General features: G+C 39.9%; 2 protein-coding genes across 4 annotated transcripts in view; one reads left to right on the forward strand and one right to left on the reverse strand.

The window, feature by feature from the left end:
* The window catches only part of ATP8A1 (ATPase phospholipid transporting 8A1), an 84325-nt gene extending 70158 nt beyond the window's left edge, over positions 1-14167 (forward strand). For all 3 annotated transcript variants that reach the window (XM_015862437.2, XM_015862439.2, XM_015862436.2), the window contains 4 exons: positions 3676-3764; positions 4198-4290; positions 8833-8924; positions 9571-14167. In XM_015862437.2, coding sequence (XP_015717923.1) covers positions 3676-3764; positions 4198-4290; positions 8833-8924; positions 9571-9668 — 372 coding nt within the window. In that variant the 3' untranslated portion in view covers positions 9669-14167. The remainder of the gene's footprint in view (positions 1-3675; positions 3765-4197; positions 4291-8832; positions 8925-9570) is intronic.
* Positions 13748-19110, reverse strand: SHISA3 (shisa family member 3). Its single transcript, XM_015862373.2, has 2 exons — positions 18828-19110; positions 13748-18456 (listed from the first exon to the last, which is right to left on the reverse strand). Exons 1-2 carry the CDS (start codon positions 19108-19110, stop codon positions 18014-18016), a joined length of 726 nt encoding a protein of 241 aa, XP_015717859.1. The 3' UTR covers positions 13748-18013.
* Between the last annotated feature and the right edge of the window lie 6424 nt (positions 19111-25534).

Consider the following 25534-nt stretch of genomic DNA (forward strand, 5'->3'; position numbering starts at 1 on the left):
AAGTATCTGTAAATGTAGTTCAGAAGGGAAGAATGAACAAACACTCCTAGGCCAGTCCTGCAAATACGTAGTAAGGTTCATCCTTGCATTTAATCCTTTTCTGGACTCAAGTGTCTTACTGTGGTCAGATAAATGCTAATCTGATGATTCACAAACGTATATTGCTCTACTGATGTCATTAATGTTTAGATTCTGTCATCACAGAAATGCTTCTTGAAGCTTTAGGATTTATAGTAAGCTGTGTGCATTTGTTACTTAAAACGTTCTTTGATATCAACGTTTGTTGATATAACTGGAGCCATCCCTCTGAGGGATATCTTTTCTCCTTTGTATCTGCCTTGAGGGAAGACCATGGCCCTGCAATGGCCTAGTAGTCTCCTTAGCTTAAGAAAAATCAGAGAAACGAGGGGAAAAAGTGACAGTGGGCATTGTAGTCATTTTTCTTGTCTCACAGGGGAATCATTGAAGTAAGAACTGAGTTCTTTCTGCAAATATCCCCTTATCTGCTTCTTAATTACCTACTACCTTCTGTTTTTACTTTAAATGCATTTTCAAAAAATGGGGGCCTGCCTTTTTAAGTCACCTAATAAGCAAAGTTCCTATTTAATAGGACCTATGGGATTATTTTTTAAACTGCAGAGAGCAAAGAATAACTGCAGGCATGACCACAGCTCCTTGTGGAGACTTTGCTGCACTGGGGATTAATTGCAAATCTGTTTTAGTATTACAGCACTAAGTACTTTGACATCTATGAAGAGAAACACATAACTAAGATGAAGTTGCCTCTGAAAGCAGCTGAGAAGAAAAACTGTTGTTGGTTTGAACTACTTGAACCAACTGTTGTTGGTGTTGAAGAGATGTTGTTTTAATCGTTATGTGGTTTAATGGGGAAAGGATATGTACATAGATGGCAGATAAAATGAACAAGAATCTTCTTTTCATCTCTCCCTTTTTACTTTTTGAAGGCTATTGGCGTTTTAAATCTTTATTAGCTGTTTTAGAAGAGCATTTCAAAGTGAAGAAAAAGGAAATATTTTTGTTCATTTTGGCACATAATTTCCTAATAGTCCATCCCTTAAAACATTTTGCCTCCAGGATTTCTAACCCAGGAATGATTTTTCAGTCCATCTTTTTCTTTAAAAATATAAGTCTGTGTGTAGCGCTTTATAAGAAGTGTTAATTCATTTTAGAAAGTCCTAATATTGAGCGTGAGCTGTACAGATGACAAATTATTTATCTTCCCTGCAGGATTTGTTAGTCCTACAATAAACTAGGCTTTCCAGCTCTCATTTTGGATTACTTCTGAATTCCCCTGGGAGCCACTTTTGTGGCAGATTCCATTTGGTTTCACAAGGCCTAAAGGGGGGAAAACTTGGCATAGACCACAAATCTCTCACATTAGGAACAATTTGTAAACCACGAACAGAGGCAGCCAGAGTCCGGCCCCAGAACAGGCTGCTCCTGTTAGTGCCATTGTCTGGAAAGCATTGGTTTGCCATTTCCCAGATGACCTGCCTATGTGTAGAGAGATGTGAAAAGTTAGAGACAAAAATGTTTTCTACAGAGTGAGGGGGGAGCTTTCTTGTACAGAAAGGAAGGAAATACCTCTGTGGGATTTTATTTTTCCCCTCTTCATCCAAAAAATACAAAGAGGCCCTCTGTCTTTAACGCGAATGTCGGCTTTAAATCTTTTAGGTTTGGATTAACTCTGTAAAAGAAAAAAAAATCTGACAGGCTTTCAAATATGACGCAGAAAAACTTTTTTTTTCCTCAATTCATGTTGTTCATTTGTAAAGCCAAAGGCTGGATGGACTGAATAGTAGGCGCCAGTTGTTCCTTCATTCATAGTTAGCATTACAATGGTCAGAATTAACATCCTAAGACCTACATTATCACTTTTGCTGTTTCACCAGCAAACGTTTAATACGGGGTGGCTAATGGAAGGACAGCTCTTAGTTGTGTCCTATAAATTAAAAAATGTTATTAATGATAGGAAGTAACGGTTGCAATTACTTCAAGTTGTGACATTTTCTGCTTTTTGTTCTTGTTTAGAAAACTGTTATCCTGTCTAATTTCTATTTAATTATAAAACATCCTGTAAAATGTAGTTATGATAGACATTTCCTATTAGCTGTTTTCTTAGGAAATTAGTATTTAATCACTTATGTCAAAAGTCACCTTTTGCTTATAAACGGGCTGCACAAATACATTATTCTTCACATCCCGATAGAAAATTATTTTTTATTTTCTTCCCATTGAAGCTGTGAATTGGTTTGGGTTTTTTGAACCCGTTATTGCTCAGTATTTACACCTTTGCCAACAACCACTGGCAAAAATAATTACTAAAATCTCGGGGCAGTATCTGTGTCCTTTCAACACAGCTGACAAAAGTTAACCAAGATTTCAGTTCAGATACAGTCTTACGCTTTTCAGAGAGTCAGATGAAATTTGGATACAAAAATGAGGTAAAAGGAGCTTTCGCTGGTATGAAAATGAGATTTGTTTCTGAAAAATAATTCATCTTCGGTTTTACACACATAACATACCACGTATAACTCTAAAATATTCAGAGATATGCGTTCAGAAGTTGGGCTTCAGCCACGGCAAGCTTGCATTGTTCTGCTTAATTATACTAGTAGAGTTTTAACTTTTATTTTAGACACGAACGTTTAGGTTTTCGGAGGAGCTAGTCTCCAAATAATGATACAAGGATTTCAAAGACTATCCTTGCGTAGCAATGTTGTTTCCAACTTCTGTGCAATCTAACTTCATTACAGAGGTATCTTAATACTGGCTGCAAAATAATCTTTCAGTAACATGCTTTTTTAATTCTTTGCATCCATAATATTATTAATGTAGATACTTGAGCTTGTACTTACAAGGGTAGAATAAAGATTTTCTTCTGATCCATATGTTTTGGTACTTGTTTTGTATTTAGTTTTAGTATGTTAATAGACAAGTTACAAAAAGAAGGAATTCCTGCGTATTAATAGAGGAAGGTGTGTAAGAATAGAAACAGAGCAGAGAGCATTAGCATATCTTACAAGTATTCCACTATGTATTAACATGTTCATTTAAGGCCATGTTACATACTTACATAATTATGAGTTGTTAGCTCTCATCTTTAAGCAGCTTGTGCACAGGAGTCTGTAGCAGTGTAAGAGTAGTGGCAGAGGGAGTTCTATTGGAGACAGTTCAACTTCAGTCTGAGTTGCAGTGCAAAATGACTATAGCAGCATCCAGTGTCCATAGCAAGGGTCAGTAATCATTATAGCTGCTGGGGTTGATTGCAAATGAGAGATGTATTAACAAAGTTTGGGAGATGGGCCTGAGGGGGGTCACTAAATCTGATTTTAATGGAAATAGCTAATATCAGTGTAGTAATGTAGAACAGGGATGTGGAGGTGTAGATTCCCTTTCTCTAAAAGATCTGAGCAGCATGATCTTTTTACCGTCATCTTAACATGAATTAATGCTTACTGTCTACTGCATTACTGTGGCAGGTTAAGGGATTTTAGAAAGATGTTAAAGTTGTATTTTACATTAGACATCCTAGAACAGTTCATTTAAACTTGATTTTCATTGTCTCAACCAAGTCACTGATGTTTCTAAGTTGTTGGGTTTTTTTCTAGTTCTCTTTGTAACATGATCATGTCTTGTGCTTTCTTCTTCCAGGCAGCTATGATGTTCAGCTCTGGAGTGTTTTGGATGGGACTTTTATGTATTCCCATGACAGCTTTGCTTTTTGATGTAGTGTACAAAGTGTGAGTACAAAAGTACTGATGTTTATGGGAAAAGTACTGAATTTTAAGCATGTTCTTAATTAGAACAATAGCATGTTCTAATTACAACAGTAGGAAATGCAAATAGAGATCAGTTCTGTTGATTTTATAAAATTGTTTTTCAGCTTGTTTTTGACAAACCTGGTGTCTTGTTCAGTATCAGACACCCGGTTATAAATGTTATTAGTATTTTAAATGCTTAAATAATTGTAATCCCTTTTTTTTGTTTCTGCTTCGCAAGAACAGATGATGAAATATATTATCCAGACTTGCTTTATCGTATTTATTCGTTTAAAGCTAAATTTCAAGTTACCTGGGAAAGTGGATTTGTATATTGAATGCACAAATGTAAGTGTTAAAATAATGTGATCGATTCAAAAATCATAAATCTGACAGTATTTTGTATTACTTACAGAGTAAAAAGAGCTACTTTTAAGACACTGGTAGATGAAGTTCAGGAGTTGGAAGCAAAGTCTGAGGATCCTGGGGCAGTTGTACATGGCAAGAGGTACTGTAAAAATCTACATATCAATGTCTTCTGTATGATAATAAAATCAGTAATAATAATAATGATGCTTCGGTTTCGTATGTGTATCAAAGGCAAAATATTACTTTCCAAAACCATGAAACAAAATAGAAGGAAAAGCATCCTGTGTCGGTATCTGTAGAAAGATTTTGGGTCTACTCAGCCTGCATGTTTTTTCATGAGCTTATATGATAAAATTTTAATCCTATCATTTTGTGCTAACGATTAAAGAATAGGGAGTTTAAGCCTGCAGTGTTCAATCGTACAGTTACAAATTGGGCTTAAGCATGTAAAAAATAAAAATAAATAAAATAAAGTGACCTTGGTAACATAGGAAAAAAACAGCAAAATCTGTCAGGGACATGTTGAAATTAAATAGAGCAAACTGTCACTGTATCTAACGCTAGTCAAGAGCAGACAAATTTGATCAGATTTTGTGAGGTAAGAAATAACTTGAACTTGACCCTCTACAATTCTCTTACTGCATTCTCCTTTATGTGTAAGGCAGGTCATTTGAAAGGGGAGACGGTAAAATTGAGAAACTGAACAATTTTCATATGTAAATTTAGTGTGTGCTTAGTGAAATACTTGCATCTTTTTAACTCATGCATTACTTGTAACCAATAATTCTGACGATGACAAAGTACGCTCCTACCCACTTCCATTTCATTAGTGCCATTTGACTGAACTGGGGCTTTCTTTCCTTGCCTTCATTTTCATAACTTCTGTGAAATTTTAAAAAGCCAAAGCTGTCGATATTTGATTTTCCTCTTCTTTTTCGATTTTTGACTGCTGTTTTTTCTGATATCTTCATGGTAAAGGGCTAAACTAAGAAGGCTTTATAGGAGGAAAGATATGCATGTACAGAGACCATAAAAATGCAAGGAGCCATTTCTTTTATTATAGTTCCAATTTCAGGAAGCACCTTCTGTTCATAAAGATAATCAGTTTTCATGTCTGTTTTAATCTTATGGTATCCTTCCTCCAATTCTGTGGGAATCAACTTACTAGAATTTACCCAGTTGAGACTAAATGATGTTGGATACCAAGATGATGGCCAACATTTCTAATGGGTGGAGTATCTAAGCTGATTGCTTTGGATGCCTCTCTCCAGCTGCAAATCTTTCTTAGGCATCATGAGGACAGGATCTTCCTCCAAGTTAACTCATATGTCAATGTGTTGACCTGTGAGCCAGAAGCAGTATATGCTGTATGCTGTTTTACAAGGAGTGGTAGAAGTAGTAAATTACAAAAGGGAAGGCAGGTGTTAGTATTAGGAAGTGCTGAAAGGGGGACAACTTGTTTCTGCAGAAGAAAGTAAGGTGATGTATCTGTTCAGTCTTTTGTACTTTCATTACCATGATTGTTCACATATTCCCGAATTCAGCTATTTCAGTATGCTCAGTAGACAGTATGCTCTTCCGTCAACTTCCAGAATTTCTCCCACATCCATTCTTATTTAGAGGAACTTGGTGATTTCACCAGTGGTTTTACAGTCATCTCTTCATGTCACAATTAAGTAAATAGGAAGGCTTCACTAAGATAGTTCAGTTCCCCGCCACAATATCTTTCTTTATTCTCCTCAAAGTCATTTTTGGGCCCGTATTCTTTGAAATGTATAAAAGCATCTGCCTCACATACAAATCAATGGATGTTAGACATCTTAGTGTCTTTTAAGGATTTGTTTCCTCAGTGATGGTTTTTGGGGGGTGTTTTTAATTCAGGTATCAGAGACAAAACTTCACCCTTCGTGGATGAAGTATTCCTTGTTAAAGAAATGTTTTGATGAAGTGACTTACATGCATCTCTCACCGCATCCCAGTGGTGTCCCAGGGCATGAGACCCCATCTCCATCTGTCTGCACACACCAGGGTCACAGCATCTGAGCTGTCGCACCAGAGTGGATCATAACCTTTTTCCAAGGCAACCTGGGCAGTGATCCTGACCATGGGCATGATGGAGATGGTAAATGATTGGACTAGATTATCCAAATGGTTTTCTCCAACCTTAGTAATTCTTTGATCTTCAGAAGCTTGATTGAACAACTGTGACAAACAGTTGTGACACCAACTAATATTTTTTCCTAGTGTGCAAAAAAACTCTGAAAGTACTTTTCTATGTTACAGTAGAAAAAGGGATTTTTTTCTCATAAGTTGCCAAGTAACCTGAAACAGCAATAATATTACTTACTGTAAAAATATTTATACTACATAGGCTGTCAATAGCACAAATAACAACCCAGTCTTTAGAGATATTTGCCACAAATATTGCTTCGAATAATAATTATTTTTAATTCAAGCACCTTGGAAAGTTTTTGCTTTTAAACCAGCCATGATTGGTCAAAAATATCCAAAGTAGTAACAATTTTTCTGTGAATGAATATAACAAGTTCAAATGCCGTTAGTATTTAGCTTTTCTATACAGGTATACATGATGAGCACAGTCACTAAGATTGGTTAATTATGAAACTATGTTTTACTGACTTTGCATGTAGATTTTTAAATATTTGGATGGCAAAAGGATGATTCATAATAAAGAGCCTGTGCTCTTTCATCAAGTATAGCAAGAGAGCGGAATTTAATACCTGAATAGCTGGAAGCACTTTTGTTTTCCAAAATTACTTCCTACTTTATTTGTGTTTTCCGTCCCAGCAATCAGTTCTAAGCAGTGGAAACTTCATTATACAGAAACTAACAGATGTGCATACTTCATGTAAAACTTACAGGCGGTATTTTCAGTGCTTAGCTCTTGGTCACTTTGAATATTTCATTCTAGAACACAAGCAAGTGATAATGATGGTACTAAAATGCTAGAATAGGCCTACTGTTCTTTTAATAAATTAGTTTTGTACTAGAAAATAACACCTGTAAAAAAAAAAAAATCACTGAAATTCTCTATTTTCAGCTAATATTAAGGAAGGTTTCTCAGATGTGCTGCAAAGGAGATACAGATTATGTCCTTATCAGAATATTTGTATGGACTTTCACCTCTCTGCCCTCTCGTTGCATGTGAAAGTGTTCATTTATTCACCCCATGTATCACCTTGTGATTTAAACCTCAGTCTCCAGTTCTTTAGAATCTCATCACATTATCAATTTGTAGCTCTGAACTGAAAACCAAGGTACCTACACTGCCTGGTGGAGCAGTGGCAAGGAAATTTTCTTTTTCTTCTTTTTTTTTTTCACAAAGAGCTAAAAAGTTACCTCATGAAAACACTGCAGGTAAAGTGTGTCTCAGTACTTAAATCCCCCTTTGTTGAGATTTTGGCTCAGCCAGCAGATGCTGACTGCTTTCTTGCAGTTGGTATCTAATTCCTTTTTATAAAGTAGAGTCATTCCATCCAAAGCATGGCCACAAAAGCAGTTTAGCCCACCCATCCACTTACCCTGTAGATTTTGTGGTTAGCCTTACTCTATGGATGTGGGAATGTGGGTTTATTTCTCTCTTCCTTCTTGCCAAGCTCTGACCTCCTGGTATATGCTTTAACCACCAGATTGCAGGGAAACAGAAAAGGGAGGCAGACCTCTAGTCTCTGCCAGTATTTCAGTTTCATATAGAAAAATTGAGAGGTTAATGAAGGAAGAATAAGCATTTCTGATTTACAGGTTTGAATGATAGTCTAGTAAGGGAAGGAATCTAGTTGCAGTTCTACCACTTAGGTAGTCTAGGTTGGTAGTCTAAGAAGGTAGTCTGCTTAGCTAATTGACAAATAGTAGTGAGGAGTAATTTGGTCAGAACTCACTGGAGTTAGGTATGTGTAAATCCCTCATGTTTACTACATCATAACAGAGAGACAACTTTGATAATCCAGCAGAATTAAGAAAATGAACTAAAAAATCACTATGAACTTGGAATAGATTTAAGCCAACTAATTCATTTTCAGACCAGTTCACACTGGGAGGGACTGGATTTTTGAGCACTGATGATGTAAAATGTAAGCTCTAATTCAGTCTGAATATCAAATTCAGAGCAAGAAATCAGTGTTTTTGTTATGATTTTACTATTTTTTTTAATATAGCCAGTGAATCTTCAATATGTTATCAGAATTAACAACATCCTGAGCCTGGTGTAACTTTCCCCCCATCTTCTCTCATATCCCCTCTAGGGTACTGTTTCAGTAGAAGCTGAACCTTTCTTTCTGTAAGAAATATGGCCTGTCACTAACCAGCCCATGCTACTTCTAGAAAGCCAGCACCTTCCCTTTACACCACATGTTTCTAAAGGAGTCATGCTCAAATGTTTACAATATTGTTCATTTATTTGTATTGTAAGTGCATAGCAGTACTTCAGACAGATGTTTTGCATGTACTGCAAGAAATATAAAACAATACCAAGGATCTGGAATTCATAATCTGCCCTTGCACAGGCTTTTAATCATCGGTTTAATAATTAATTCAGGCATAAATAGTAAACAAAAAAATGAACGTTTTTCTTTTAATAATTAATTCCTCTTTAACAGACTCAAAAGTAGGAAAGAAATACAGGAACTAGTAAGTAATTTTTTCATGTCTGCTTTCTTTCTAGCTTAACTGAAAGAGCCCAACTACTGAAGAATGTTTTTAAGAAGAACCATGTGAACCTGTATCGCTCCGATTCTCTGCAGCAAAACTTGCTTCGTAAGTATTCACCTTAAAAAAACAATAAAACAGAACCTAATATCCATTGATAGCGTAGAAGTAAAACTCCACTTTTTGCTGCGTTTTTAATGTAGTAAAGATGCAGATGCAGTATCCTTATACTTGTTGCAGTGGCTTTTAGTACATGTAGCATTCACCTTTAAAATTTATGCCTTTATTTTGTATTACAGACTGTATAGAACTCATTTTTAACATCTCGTCATTATTAGTTAAAGCATTTTCTTGAATTACAATGGAATCTTAAAGTTAATTTTTTAAACTTTAAGCATCCTTACATTGCTTAAATTCAGTCTGTCTGAAGAAGAAAAAAAAGGAAGACACATACAGAATGTAATTATTAGATACTGTGTTTGTAAGAACTGAGAATGTATGTGACCATCTTCATGTCTGAATGTAGACTCAGTACACCATATCCTTTAACTGTGGTTAATATTCTGTTCATTCCTAAGATTTTGCATAGAGTTCTGTATAACTGCAAAATTATGTAAGAATGGGGTAGGTTTTCTCCCTGTACTCTTCACCTTCATTGACCTTTGCTAAATTGCTTTAAATAAAGCTTTAAAATACTTAGGAATATGCAAAATGTGATAAAAACTTAATTGGTTCCTGTTTTCTTTATCTGCAGATGGCTATGCTTTCTCTCAAGATGAAAATGGAATTGTTTCCCAATCTGAAGTAATACGAGCTTATGATACCACAAAACAAAGGCCTGAGGAATGGTGAAAGAATGCAGCTCAATATTCAGGCCTTATAAGTTGCTTTTGTGAGACAGACTATTAGATCTTTGCTGGGAGCTGTGACCATGGCCCAGTTATCAGCAATTTTAAGATCTTTGATGGTCTTGTTCCATACAGTTTGGATTTGTGTATTCAGTAGACATAAGCACTGTGCAACTATACTGTAACACAACATCTCTAAATTTTTTACTGGGTATTCGCTTAGCCTTTGTAAACAGATGGGAATTTACCTTGTATCTTGCCAGCTTGCTTATTTTACAATGAAGCTGAATCAATACTGGTTATGTACTTGGAAGGTAATGGTCAGATTGCTAAACATACTTCACATTGACAGAACATTGGCATCTTTGAAGGTTTTTAAGTGGTAACGTATTTAAATGCAGTTGATAACAAGCCTTCGATTTCAACAAGTGCTGAAAAAATAGTATCTTAATGGTGTTCACTCGCCTTCTTTAAGAAAGATTTTGAGTCGAGATGTTTATAGTTGTTTGTGTCAAACTAGCCTAAAAACGCTTGCCAAAGAAGTTCCATAAATGTTTTCTGTTGTCAGAAATACTTTGAAAGGAAATGAACTCCAGTCCTGATCTCAGAACTGCATGCTTGAGTCTTTGCACTTGCAGAGAAGGATTTACAGTGCAGTGTGTGTCTAATGTGAGTGGCCTTGATGGCATTTGCTTTCAAAAGTGCAAGTATTGCACCCTTGGCCTTATAGAATTTTTTCCCTTATTTTCATTTAGTAGTGCATATGTTGAAAATGGCTGCCACCTTGTAAAATTGAGTACACGTTATTTATGTTCAAACTGTAAAGGATTGCACTGCCTTACTTCCCCTATCAAACATAATTATTTTTGGAGTTTGATTTGATAGTTGTATCTGCTTATACAGTAGGTTCAGTAGCAAGTTTGTTAATTTATTTTTAAAAATTAATCGCATTTTCAGTCTTTTTATACTAAAATAATGCATACATTGAAATACAGAGCAAAGCATGCCCTGCAGTACTGTGTGGCATGTACTGTTTTATTTGCGCTGAAGCTGCTTCCTATAAAGATGTGAAATAACATTTCAGCAGTCTCTTTCAAACATACTGATCATGCAAAATACCTATGTGTGCACCTTTAATTAAAAGCAGAGGAAGTGACTGCAGAGAAAGATACACTTATGATTTTTATTAAAAAGAAATTAAAAAGTAAAAAAAAAAAAAAATTAAAAGAAAGATGGAAGGGGAGTTAAATTAAAAGTCTCTTAGTAAGAGTATGGTGATAATGGTATTTTTAGGTAGTTATAGTTGGTATTTCTCAGCTTGCCATTCAGTGGCCAACAGGTTTCAAACAACAAAAAGCTTTTTTAACATCAGAGTTCAGTTAAATCTTGTCTCTTTTTAGTCTGTGTTAATTCTGATTTTAAATGCCATCATAATTACATCTAGAATACATTTTTCCATAGAAAAAGACGCTTTCAATTTTAATTAAATTTCAGTGCATCGTATAGAAATGATACTTCATTTCCTTGAATGGAGATCAGCTAAAAAGAAAAGCAGAACAATGGCATCCTTCATGATCTGCTACATTAAAAATTTCCTTTTGCTCTCCAGTTCAACCAGTTTCAACTAACAAGCAACAGGCCATGTATTTATATATCTTCTCTGCTGTCGTCAGTGGGTCTTAAATAATCTTATAACATAATTTAATAGAGGTGATTTCATCTCTCTGCATTTCATCTAACTAAACACTTAATGTGTAACTTCATTGCACTGTCCAGTTTTCTTGTGCTCTGTTCTAAAAGAAGCTTACAAATACAAATCAGAACCCTGGTGACAGGAACGATATGAAAGTACATATTTCAGAAGGCATATCAATGGGAAGGCAGTCTGCATTTCACATGCATGTTATGCAATGTCTTCCTCCCATTTTCTCAGAGTGATCTCTAAACAGAAGAGAAAACAAGACACAGGGACAAAGGGGACGTATCCCACTAGAAACAGTACTGCCAGTCAGTCATGCAGACAAGAACTGCCTTCAGAAAAGCCATTTCAGGCAGAGATAAATAGATGGATCAATATGGGAGGGGCAAATCACTTGACCTGAGGCAGGAAGAAAAAATTTGGGGGCATGGCCCTTTCCTGAAATGGGGATCCCTATTTTTCTGTCATCGAAAGGACAATGGCCAACTTGAAAACATTTCTGAAATTAACCATGATGCTGTTTTTCTTTTATAAATGCCCCAGTCCAGCTCTTCTCTCTTTCTAACTAAACTATTATGATTTTTCTGCTCTAGGTGGTTTATTTATGAATCTTGTAGAACTTAGATGAGCATGATAAATTCACTGTAATATATTGCAAGAGAATTACCAGAGCAGTCATTCTTCATATTTAAAGTGTCGCCCCATTGTAGCAGCTTGTTGAAAATGACACGCAGTGTATCCCCCGTTTATCTGTGTTATAAAAGTAACAGAAACAGCTCTCAATTAGACCATAATTTAAGTTCTTTGAGATAGTTTAATCTTGTCTCTGTTTCATATTTACATCTTTACTCAAATTTCACTTCTATCGTAGCGTTCTTCTCTTTTCTCTATACTTTTCCCATGTGCCGCGTATTATGTATTGTCTGGATTTAGTGGTAGGAAGATACTGCTTCACAGAGGCACTGAAAAGAAAATGTGACAAATCTAACCACGCTTTTGTACATTTGTGTACAACTTCATTTTAAAACATGAGATCAACCTACTGATGTGTGCCCGCTCTTTAAATCAAGTCTACAATATGCGCCTTATTTTTCTGAGAAGTACACAGTAATATGATATGTTGTCATTGGATTTGTTCATCCTATCTTTGTTAAGGTCAGGGGATTGTACGGCTGTTTGTTTGAAGGAAAAAAAAAAACAGTGTGGGCAAAAATGTTTGTAATAATGCATTTGTTCTCAATGCTTAACAATTCAGATTTATACTAAATGCAGAATTCACATGAAATTTTCCATCTGATCCATGTGTGGGGTGTAATTACAAGCTAGTGTTAAAAATTTATGTCAGAAAGTTGGAGCGGTGCCACTTTGAAATCAGATGTCTTATATAAATACTGCTGCTTAATTATTTTTAAATAGATAGATATATAAGTGATTCAAAAGACTAACTGGAAACAATTTTAACAAACTTATTGCTAACTTGTATTTGGAAAATTTTCTTGCCGGTTCCTAATTTTACACTTATTTTTGCAAGGCAGTTTCAACAGATTTATACTCGATCATCATTGTATTTGTATAAGAAGATAAAATATTTTGAAACAATGGGAGATAGAAGAAAATTCCTGTATGCCCACATTCATTCACGAAATTCCCTGTGTCACAGAGATGCATATAAAATGTCTTAGGGCTTTTCATTACATTCAAACCCGTCTTGAATGATGATTTGGGATTGTAATTTGGGACATGTGTTAAATTTAAGGAGAGAAGTTATTTTCCTGTTTCCTTCTGTGTTGTGTAAGAGCACTTGTAGTTCTGATGAATTTGTCATTTCGTCTGCATGAGGTGATATTTTTTCAGTGTTCCGAGGCAATGCATGGTGGTTGCTCTGCCCTCATTTTTACCGCCTTCGTTAAAAGTCTCCTCATAGTATAGCCAGAAGCTAGCGCTGTGTAAGCAAATGAGTTTGTTGATTCCATTTTCTTGGTACTGAATGTTTTCACTGGTAGCAAACTCAACAAATGAGTCGCTCCTTCGCCCCCTACCCTCTCTCCCCCAGTTTGTTCTCTGTTAACCAATAGGTCTTCATTAAACAAAGGAATATTTTAGCATTCCAAACCTGGTTCCTGCTTATGCAAGCCGTTACTCACATAGGCTTCAATTGGGCTGCTCATAAGTATGAGGACTGCTCAGCTGAGTAACGGCGTGCAGAGTTGGGCACGTAGGAGGGTTGGTACTTTCAGAGGATTGCTTAAATGAAAGCATTTCCCTAAATAGTGTGATTCATAATTGCAAAAGCTGTGACCAGAATAAGTTTTTTTTTCTATTTTTTAAAGTTATGTTTTATTGCGTTTCTTTATTGTAGAACTGAAGCCATAAATGCACTAATATTGTTGTTGTTGTTTTTTTTTTTTTATACGTCAACTTAATTTTTCATTAAGACTTTCGGTGTTTGATATGTATGAACTGCTGCAGAAAGTGGTCGCTATGTACAAGCAAACTCTGCATTCGAGGCAAAGTGAGGTTTTACAGCCCCACTGAGCCATTACTGCTGAAACTGTTGTGGAAATTATGAAGCTGCATGAACGAAGACTTCTTGAATCGGTGTTTATGGTAGTTTCTCAGGTTTCGTTTTAACTGGATGTTAAATGCACTGTGTTTTATAGTTATTCTCTTTTAGTAACACATTTGGTTCTATGCAGTGTTACATGTCATTTAGCATTTGGTGAATGTGCATGTTTTGAACTGCAAATTTTAAATGTTTTGTCTTTTAATTGTTAAAAAAATAAATAAATAAACTTTGCCATTAATGAAGATGTTTTATTGAAGTGAATGAATGGTTACAAGTGCAAGGGGTTGCTTTCAAGGTAAAAAACGTATCTCTGTCATTCTTGTTCTTTTATTCTTCTGAAATGGGATGTATCCGGAATGGCATTTCACAAGCATCAAAGAGCACTTACATTACTCTGTTAAGTTGAAAAAGTATAATAATGTAGTAGATGCTTTCAACTGTCTTGCTTGGCTCTCACGTGAAGTCAAAAAAGAATATGCGAGTCAGCAATGTAATGATTTGCAGCCCAGCCCTAAGGTAGTTCTGGTGCTGCTACCCTGTTCAGAAAGAGAAGTATGCAGTACAGAAAGGGCAAAGCAGGAATGGTAAAATCTTGCCTCATTTTTCAGACAACGTGGGTAAGTACCATATCCTCTGAATGCAATAGTAGCGGATGCTTCTTTACCCTAACAGTGTCCACCCACTGAATAAAAATCAGTAATGGTAAAGCTGCTTTAAGGTAATTCCACGTACTGTTACACAGACAGTCACAACGGCATTGAAATTACTCAGGTTATAACGAGACAGGATCTTTTTCAAGTCCTTACCCTCTTCTCTTATGGGCAATGTTAGTCATAAGCAAAACCATTTCATTCAGCCAATTGTAGTACAGACCTGAATCCATCGTAAGTCAGGTGAAGAGAAAGAAGAGAGGCATTTCTTGCTGGCTCTGCTAGCAAAGACTGTATCATGGAATTGCAGCCTCAGCATAATTGCAAATCAAAAACTTTGCCTGGATGTTGCAGTACAGCGGACTGTTCAGAAGCAATTCTGTTCTGCACGGTGCATGGCTGCGTGCAGAAAAGCAGCATCAAGGGCTGGCTCCAGATTTTTAATGTTACTGTCAACCTGAATGCTAATGGTAGCAGAAAAATAATTTTGAAATTGTCGGATATCATTTTATTATACTCCACGGGCATTAGCACTACAAGCAGCCCATCATTGTACCTAGCCATTTGCTATGCTGCATACCTCGTTTCATATAAAATCCTTCAGCAAATCCCGTGAGCGCATTGAATGCTTTCCTTTGCACACTGGAGGTCTGATGTGTTTTGGAGATGTGTGTGGAAGAAGCCCTTAGTAGAGGAAAACAAAACAAAGGGCTGATCTAATTCATGTCACCATTCCTCTTTGCCCAGAGGTTCGGGTTTCAGATGTGCCATTGCAGCTAATTGCAGTCACAGCATTTTGGACGTAATGTGTGTGAATGGTAGTAATCAGCCCACTGTGGATCATTTTGATTTATTCTTTCATTTTGATATATTTGACATCAGTGTCGCTCCAGCAAAGAGAAAATGAAGTAGTTTCACCACGACAAATGAAGTAAACCTTCTCTGCTAAGTGTGGATGGTAAGCAAGTACTGCCTAAATGGTCTTTTCTTTTTCAGGCCAACATCTTGCCCTTCAGACTGCTTCACCAGTCATTAAAATTGCTGACCAAAATGCCATTTGTGTTCTGTCTGCAGGCTTTGGAAGAATGGATGTTTTCTGTAAATGACGGCAGCATCTCTGCCATTGGGTCCTTCTTGTTGGGAAGGAAATTCAGCACTTTAACTCAGAGCCTAAATCCAATTGCACTGGAAATGACCAGCATAGGTAATGACTACTTCAACCATTGGGTTTGCATTTTGGCAACCTCTCTTCCTCTCCCTTGCACTGTATGCCTCACTGTCACTATCCTTACTTTAACAGTAACGCACCATTCTTGGTCAGCCTGTTTGCACAACGCCATCCCTACCAGACCTGGTGTCATCATTCCCAAGAACTCCTTGAGCTCAGCACACCAAGGCCTGATTCAATAGAGGTGTTCCTTTGTATCATTTTTCCATCATTTTATGAGGCCAAACTCAGCATCAGAGGAGAAAGGGAATGAGCTCAGGCAGCTCTTCCCAATGAGGCTGAATTTCACAAACATGTCAAACCTTACAGCCTCTGCCTAGGCTGAATAAACCTTCACACCTGAAAGACTGTCATTGAGTACAGCAAAAATCAGTCCCTGCATTAATACATGAGTAGATGCAACTTGAGCGCCTGCCTCTCATGTACACTGACAAACGCTAATAGGCGATAACTGTGCCAAACTCCCAACTGCTCACGCTTGGCACATCTTCGAGAGCAAAGCCAAATTTCAGCCTGCTGTCACCTTTCTCAGCACTTCTGATGCCTAATCAATGTTTAAAGAAAATAAAATTGATCTTTCCCAGCCCAAATGGATCTCACTGATGCTTCTGCCCGTGAGAGCTCTTTTGCTTGAATTTACTGCAAGAGGAATGTTTATACCAACTAAAGACATATTACGTATTTCCAAACCACTCTGAAGTCAATACAGGTCAGTATTTATTCCTGCTGCATGTTGTTATATGCTGTAGAGCACATACGCTGTTAGGTCTGGGTTCCAACAGTCAAATCAAATCCTACTACATAAAGCATCGCTCCATGGAACACGCATTTTCTTTTCCTTAGAAGTCCACACATTTGTCACATAATGAACTATAAAGGAGGCCCTTTAATAACTGCCCGTTTTTCTCGTGCCTTTTCCCCTCGGCTTGGTGTGTGTTTGATTTAGATGCCTTTTTTTCTTCTTCCATTTGGTTTGTTGATTTACTTGGATGAAGGAATGTAGGGGGCAAACAAAACGTATTCCTGTGGCTGTTTCAGATTAAAGTACCCAACTAATCAGTGTCGTTTTCAACCACATTACATTATGAGGTGCGTATATAGGATATTAATTAGTCTATTAGCTGCAGAGACTCATATCACGTTAAGGCTGCACAACAGGTGCACAGCTAAAGATGTAAAGCATTTACAAATGCAAAATACTGTTTTTGACAGGAAAATATGCACAATAGTTCCACTGCCAAAGTGAAGATGCGTTCGTGGAGCACTGTATGTGCACAGACACAGCTGACACCGGATTTCCACCACCGTTTATTGATAAGCTGTCGGTGTGACTATGAAATAATTAGTGCTGTCAATGCTGTAAATACATCTTAAATTACAAGCTTTACATTTATACACGGCTAATTTTACATACAGAACTTCAGGATCAGTTCGTCCAATGTACCCACGGCACCGAGCAAAAGGCCACCAATAAATATGTCCCTCTAAAAAACACCTCAGTGCAGCACCAGCTCTGGGATTCCATGCCAAGCAGTTATGTGGAAATATTAGCGAACACCTTCTGTTCTTCTAGCATAGGATTATTTGGCTGCTCGGGACCGCTATGATTTCAGCTAGCCTAATTTGTGCTATTTTATCTCTATTAGTTAAGTTCAACAGTACAAATATGCAATGTGGGTTCAGGTACATTATCAGTACGTTTAGAAACCACAGCCTTCAATATCTTTAGTACGTACCTCCTCATATTGCCCATGGAAGCAGGCAGCTGGGTTAGGGTGCGCAGAACTCTGGTTTAGTACTGTTACCTCTCTGTTACTTCTTATTGCTGCTGGGTAGAACTATGCTGGTTATTGGAGCCGTGGAGCGCGGCCACTGCTTGTTAGCAAAGTTAATATCATTTATGGTTAAAACATCGCTTACAGCACCTTGAACTGAGTAACTTTGTCCCAGAATGGTTTTCTGGTTGTATCTCAATGTGCTCTGCACAACTCAGACCAAACCATCAGAGCAGTTGGTTATTAAGGCAACTAAGATCGGAATACTTTACAAAACATCCGTAGCTGTAATCCAAGCTGGGGGAAGAACTCAGGACTGTTCTGAGGCCGTGCGCTTCTCAATGGCAACTCACTCACAGATCACATCCATCACAGCAGAGCATCAAGCACCGCAGTCAGTCCTCGCGCTGCTGAAGGCCGTGATGCTCCGCTCAGCTCTGCGCGAGGTCGGCGCAGCCCTTCCCACCCAGGGCCGGCTCGGGGTAGCCCAGGTAAGGCGGTGCCTGCAGGAAGCCCGGCGGTGACCCCAGGTGTGCGGTGTGGGATGCGGGAAAGCAGCCGGCCGAGTACGGGGGCGGTGGTGAGGGCAGCAGGCAGCCCGGCTCTGCGCGGGCCAGGGAGAAGCGGCGCAGGGAGCCGCTGGCCGAGCTGGAGCTGGTGGCCGTGCTGGACGGCCGGGATGGGGCCCGGCAGCTGGACGAGGGCAGGATCATGGGCAGAGTCTCGGTCTGGTAGCTCCGGAGGGAGAAGCGGATGGGCTGGGACGGCTGCTTGGGCCTGAGGCACGTGCAGCAGTAAACAGCCACCAGGGAGCCCACGATGATGAAGGCGATAAATATTGACCCGACGATGAGGAACGGGACATAGATGGGTTCTGGCAAGGAAAGAAAAGGAAAAGCTGCGTTAGCCAAGGGAAATACCTATTCTCTGGCTTAGAAATAAACCCCACGGAATTCCCAAAGTCCCACGCTGCTGTTTTGCTCCCGGTGGGCACTGAGTATCGCAGGAGACGGAGCCTCTGACCGCTCTCATCACAACTAAATTAAAAGTCCGTTTCTTAGAGCTACGGGTCAAAGCTCCGTTCCGCTGACAGCTCTCCCACCAACGCACAACAGAAGCTCCGTACACCGCGTTTCCTTCACCACACCGCCACCGTCCGCTCCGTGCGGGCTCCCCCGATCCCGCTCTTTCCCCCTCACCCCTCCGGAGCCCGCGGCCGTTCTCTCCCCGCCCCGCGGCACTCACGGGCGCTGACCGCCGGCTCCGGAGGCTCCCGGTGGTTGGTGCAGCCGCCCTGCTCCAGCCTCGCCTCGGCGGCCGCGCAGCAGTAACGCAGCGCGCAGGTGCCGCAGCAGATGGTGGCCGCCGCGGTGTCAAAGCGCTCCGGGCACTGGAAGCCGTCGTGGTAGCCGCCCTGCCCGTCCACCCAGCCGTGGCAGTACTCTCCGCCGCCGCGCTGCCCGTCGCCGCCGCCCAGCAGCCCCAGCAGGAGGCAGCGCAGCAGCAGCAGCCGCCGCCGCCCCGCCATCGCCCCGCGCTGCCCGCCCGCCCCGGCGGGGGCACGCAGGGGGCGGCCCCGGGTGCGGAGCCTCGTCCGGGGGCTGCCCCCTCCGCCCGACCCCGCCGCGCCGCCGCCCCGCTGGAGGAGCCGCCCCCGCCGCACGGCCCCGCGCTCACCTGCCGCCCCGCGGCGTCCCGCACGGCCCCGCGCCCTCGGGGGGGCTCTGAGGCGTCTGCCGAGGCTCGATCGGCTCTGCGTGAGCAGACGGCGCTCCTCCCAAGGCAGGAGGCTTGGCTGCAATGCCTTGAGAGAGTCGGAAAACGAGCGAGCGTGAGATTTAGCGCTAGGACTCTGATTTTGAACTCGCTTCCACTCCCGGGTACTTGGTGCGCGACGCGGACCCGCAGGAGGTGTACCGCACCTCTGGGACAGCGGGGCCGAGCAGAGCGACCCGGCTGTTCTGTGGCCGTCTGAGCCTTTCTCCGCCGACAGCGTAATAGCGAGTCGGCCAGCATCACAACCACAGAAGGAGCCGCTTATCCATCCATTCTTTATTCTAGGGGAAGTAATCTTGGAAATAAACCGAGCAGATCTGGGCTGCTGCTTTGAGCAGGGAAACATCACTGTGAGTGATGCGTCCCCGCTGTGCCACCCACAGCGATGCGCCTCCGACATCGGGGCGCTCAGGGCACGGTTTTGCGTCCCTCGGGGCTGAGCCTCCTGCCGACCCCGGGCGCAGCCCTCAAGGGAAATACTTCCGTCTGTTTCCCCTTAATCGGGCCGTTCTCTCGGTTTATTCTCCCTCTCTAACATATTTTTTCCCCACCCTCTCATTTTGATTTCTCTCAGTTCTACCGGATAGGAGGAATAAATGCGGATTAAAAATCGTGTAAGGCAAAAGGATTTTCCGCATCCCTTTAACACCCGGAGCCGGTGCTCCCCTCTCCCTGCTCCCCCTGGCGGGACCAACGACCGACCGCGCGGGGAACAAAGTCTTCAGGCGGTTGCTGAGCATCCTCAGCTTCAGTTCGGGGTCATCGCGATGCTACAAGTGGCTCATTTAGACGCGTGGTGTTGGGTGACGTCTCTGCGAGGTACCCGCGGTGGCTTTGCGTGTTGCTTAGCCCGAGCTGAAGCTTCCCAACTCGCAGGTAATGTGCCATCACCAATTGTGGATGAAAAGCACTGAATTTAACAGCTCGTGTGGCCATTGCTCCCATCGCTGTTGTTGTTTATAAGGCTTTAGTATTAAAACTAATGAAGGAAAACAGCCCTGTAAAAAGCAGAAAGGATAATAATACCTTAAGTTGCCGACAAAATGACCTAGCAGGCTTTTCTCACTGTCCCCACAGCTGACTCACAGGGAGAGCTCATTACAGCACAATTTAGGTGCAAGATCAAACTTAAATTACTTCTGAAAGCACTACTGCAGACACTACCATGTCTGCAGTAATTAGTCCACCTCCACCAAGCTGACAGCTTGTAAAAAGGCATTGAAAACTCCTTACACACATTCACAGCTCCTACCAATGATCACACCATTCCTGGGCTTCTGGCTTTGGAGCTTTGTTGTTGATTGGGTTTTTTTTATATTTTCACTATGATGCAGCCAGGGGTTGCAGCTGCAGGTACTGGCACTTGGTATTTTATGCTTTATAACTGGCCTCTAAGTACTCTGGGGCAGGATGTGGCCACTTGTTGGGTTAGGGGTGTACAGGTATGTGTGTGAGCGCATAGCAGTAAAGTTGGCAGCACAGCTGGTGGACAAGCTGGGTTCGGACCTCAGAAATCATTATTCTTTCTCCCTGTGGTGGCAACAGCAGTGGCGGCTTTCTGCTTCTGCATCCATATGCAGACAGAGATGCTGGAAGGAAAGCAGCAAGGACAGATCTCTACAAGAGATAGGAATGGTGACCTTATGGAAGATGCAATAATGCTTCCTTCATTTTCATCAGTTAAGTATTAACATTTGTACATTCAAGAAGACAGGAGCAAGAAATTACCAATGCAATAAATACATATAAATACATATGAAATACATGGTGTTAAACAGGAGAGCACAGTTTTAATCTTAAATTTTTAAGATTATTACAAAACTAAAGTACCAGAGTAAGTAATAAGTGTAAAGAAATCTCCCAATGGATTGGTTAAAAAGTTTTGACATCATGCTCCCTCCCCACACACTTATTCCCAACAAACCCCTCATTGGGCCAGACCTTGAGCACAGGATGTTGCTCAGGTAGAGAAGTAACAGTGTGGATAACTCTATCCCTTGTTAAGGGAGATTAATGACCACACATCTGTGTGTCACACAGACTGGGGGACAGAAAGAACTGGTAGCAAACGCCTGGTTCAACAGCTGAGAGCAGCTGAGCATGCACCTAAAACCAGCCTATGGCTGTGAGTCAGTCATCTTACCTCAGAAATAGTGGTGGTCCAGGGGCCTGAAAGCTCCTGCGTAGCATCTGTCTGTGTGACAAGGTCTCTCTTGAGTGGGGACCCTTCTCAAGGTTATACAGCTTCAGAGATCTCTCAGGCCTTGATATCAAGATGCCTTCTGATACAGAACCTTGGTAGGTGATGAATTGTCTTCAGCTTTTTTAGTTTTGCTAAGGTTATGTCTTAAATTGATTGTGATTCATTAGATATAAGCCATGGAACAAGTATGGAACTCAGAGTGGATGCAGCCATATTCAGGCTCCTTACCTCTGTGGTTCAAGTTTAGAAAGCAAATGAGTCTGCTCTGAGCCTTATGACCCAATGGGAAGGTCTCCCGAATGAGTGCATTCAACTCTACCTTCTATACAGTAGATAATGAGTATATTCAATCACTGTAATTCTTGTTAAATTGCTGTCTTATTTACAAGTAAATAAAATTATTAAATTTTAATTTAAATTATTATATCTATTTACATCAGTAGAAAATTTTTGATGGATAAATTATTTAGTGTAAAAATAGCTTCCTTATGTGATAAGAGTGCCCTAAGCCATAAAGTAAGATTCATCCTTCACAGAAATCCTTCCTATATGCAGTGGTTTTCCTCAAATACATGAAATAACCCATGTCTGAAAATACCATTTTGTGATGTATTAGATCTATGTTTAGGATAATCCAGGCAGTGAATGGAGGGGAGCTAACAGGCTGAGAACCAGATTCTTTGTTCTAGTTGTAAGCAAGGCATTCAGAAGGAATATTTGTGGTTTCTGATCTGAAATGCACAGCCCTGAGTTTTACCCAAACAAAATTGATGTGCAGGAAAGGAGTCTTATCTTAGGGAGCCTGATATGTCAGAGTTCTAAACTGCGGGGAGTGGCTTTAACTCAAGTGTGAGAGCAGACACACTAATACACTGTCCAAAATACTTTGCTGGTAGTTTTGTTTGTTTGTTTTTTACAGCAGCCAAACATTGAGCAGATGTCTTGGTCGAAATGCCCTCTTCCTGTAATAATGCAGTCAACTAAAGGTCCTGGAAAGTGTCTAAGATGAATCCTGGATTGCCTTTCTAAACCAATATACACTGCATTGTTGGACACTGCACTTCATCGTCTCTGTTGCTCACTTGCCTCATTTAAGGTTTCTTTACATTTCTTACAGACCTTGAGTAGGAGGATGTCTTTGAGTGTGGACCAAGTACAGACTGCATGTAGGAGGCCTAAAGGACCACGTCTTTGAAGGACTACGTGTACATTCATGAAATGTTTTAGCGAGCACCTTACTTATTTTGGAGAGCAGTCATATTGACTTAAAATATTTAGCTTTTGAATTTCACTTGAAATATTTGCATAGGCTGAATGCAGTCGTGTTTGGGGAATTACCAGCTTTCCTTCTAAGTATTACTTGTTGTTATTCTTACATATAACAGCCTGAGGATTTTTTTTTCTCCTTATCTGCATTTCAGTCTCTGCTCAGATTTCTTCTGGGATCTGACCTACAAAAATCAACAGGATTTATGATACTCTGCAGTTCACAGCAAGCATTTAACAAATACTCCTATTTTGGATACAAAACTACTAATGTTCAAATATAGTCTCAGATGTTGTTGTCTTTGCTGTTCGCTGAGTAGTTTTCCAGCAAAAGTCAAGGAAAGGTGCCGAGGAAAGAACTTTCACTCTGCCATCCTTTGGCTAAGAGTACTGCATGAGATGCCTTGATGAAATGAATTGGTAGCTGTTGCAGAAAGCAGAAGTAGACAGAGTGACACCTACAGCTTCTGCTTGTGCCTTGCACACTGCCCATAGAAGGCAGTCCTAAATGAGCTGAGTACTGAGTCCTGCTACTCTCAGAAGTGAAATAAGTGTTACCACACATGCAGCCTACAGTCCCTTGTCCCACCCACCTTTGGCTCCTTCCAGTGAACTTATCTTGGTTGGAATTAATGATGAATGATGCGGAACTTCCTTTGGCTATCTTTAGATTTTTGGCTCAGTGTCCTAGAAATTTCCTCACTGCAAGACTGTTGATGTCAGTCTTAATTAATGTTCATTTGTTATCAGCTTAATTCAATTGTTTGGTTTCTAAGTTTCAGCTGTGTAGTCTAAACATTTCCAAAGTCCAGATAAACTGCTTTAACTAAAAATGTTATGATTTTGATATTGACTTGATGTCTTCCTGGCACAGTGTGAGGATTTCATACTTCCACCACTTTCATTAATTGAAGTATTGCAAATCCTGGCATTTAGGGTACCAAGGAGTGAAATAGCTGTGCACCCTGTAGTTTAACCTAGGTAAGAGTTACAAAGTCCTGTTCCTGTGAACAGCCAATTGCTCTGAAACTGCTTCATTCTTTAGTACACAGTGTGGTTAATCGTTATTATTCTATTACAGAAAGTGCTTAAGAGTTCAGTTTAAGTATCAAGAAACATTTCCACAAAACTCTCTGCTAGTCAATTATGAGGTCTTTGCCCCAAAGAGCTCACATTGGTTCTCACATCTTTACACTGAACACAAGCAGTTCTCCTGTCACCAGCCAGTCACCAGGTGCTTTCAGCAACACATGGTGGGCTATTCAGACTTCATACTCTTCATTCAGACTTGTTTGTTCTGTCAGATATGCTCTGGGGGTGACAGTTGTGCTTTGGGTAATCACAGTCTTTGGTGTAGTCAAAGTGGAAACACTCAGCTTCATTTTTACTAATGCAGGCTAATTTTATCCTGCCGGTTTGTAATCAAAGTTGCATTTGAGTTTTGCAGACTCAGCCCAATGCCCTCTTCTAAACAAACCAAGCAGATTTTCTCAATGGTATCAGCAGAGACATTTGAGTTGGTTGGGAAAAGTTCTGTTAAAACTAAGACATGTAAAAAGTTATCTGTCTTGAAAATCATTTTTGAAAGCCTTTGTATTTTACAGGTATTTTTAATGGTATCTCAGATTCTTACACTGAATTTATTGCAGCTGTTATTTTCATTATTATTGATATTATAATTGATACTATTATTTCTTTTTCTGGGGTTACATATGTGGATTTGATGTCAGACATTGATCAGTCATAAAATAGAGTTAATATCTTAGTAAACATTTCAGGTTTAGGCAAAGAATGTTGCAGAGTATTTCCATTGCTTGGGGATGAAATATTAGGTACATTCAGTTTTCTTTTGCAGATGTTCCTCTCTCCCTGTGAAGGTCAGGGACATCAAAAACAGTTTCTGTGTGTGTAAAAGTTATGGCTATTATTTTGTTATCAAATTGGAAGTCTGCATTGCCACTAGTTGTCCTGGCCTATTCCATGATGAGAAGGGGGATGAACTGTTAAATCCTGTGTCCAAATGAGGTTGTTTACATGAAGATCTGAGCATAAAGTTGCGAGTTCTGACTCAGCAATAAGTTGAAAGTTACAGGAAGGAAGACACAGAGATCACTTTCCTTTTGTCTTTATTTCCAATTGGAGAGCTAAAATGTCCACTGATTATAGACTTAAAATGAAAAGTCTCCTTAGTCATGATGCTTGCTGTACTTCACTCATTCAGATGTTGACTTGAATGTTGTACAGTTCAGGATCCATTCTCCAAGGTACGTTCAGAGCCAGACTGATCTTGTTCAGATAATCTATCCTCAAACAGTAGATAAATTTTCATGGGTGTCAGATGAATTTTCTCTCTGCTAACTGCTCCTGATACTGCAATATTACCACTGGGGACAGTTAGAGGATAGGCTTTGGTATCAATGTCTGAATATTTCCTAAATCTCATTGACTAGCTCAGCAGTATAATGAAATGTTATGTGATGGCTGTGCAGTTTTTCCTACAAAGAGCGTTTTCTGTCCTATGGGGATTCTTGTAGAACAGACCAAGCTCTCTACAATGTAAGTGATTTATTAACTTTCCTTTTGTTCTAGTTCTTCTTGGGAATTTAATGTCCGTTTTGTATATAGTATCATTCTCTATGTAAAACCTGACACTTACTACTGTAAATTCCCAACTCTTACAGTTTAACATCAATAACATATTTTTAAG

The sequence above is a fragment of the Coturnix japonica genome, chromosome 4 (assembly GCF_001577835.2).
Source record: "Coturnix japonica isolate 7356 chromosome 4, Coturnix japonica 2.1, whole genome shotgun sequence".
Classification (NCBI taxonomy): domain Eukaryota; kingdom Metazoa; phylum Chordata; class Aves; order Galliformes; family Phasianidae; genus Coturnix; species Coturnix japonica.

Bases quoted from the DNA above. Each gene is read 5' to 3' on its own strand.
- SHISA3 (XM_015862373.2), bottom strand. From the start codon at position 19,110: ATGGCGGGGCGGCGGCGGCTGCTGCTGCTGCGCTGCCTCCTGCTGGGG. The intron at 18,457-18,827 runs GTGAGTGCCGCG...TTTCCTTGCCAG, and splicing joins GGAGCCGGCGGTCAGCGCCC to AACCCATCTATGTCCCGTTC.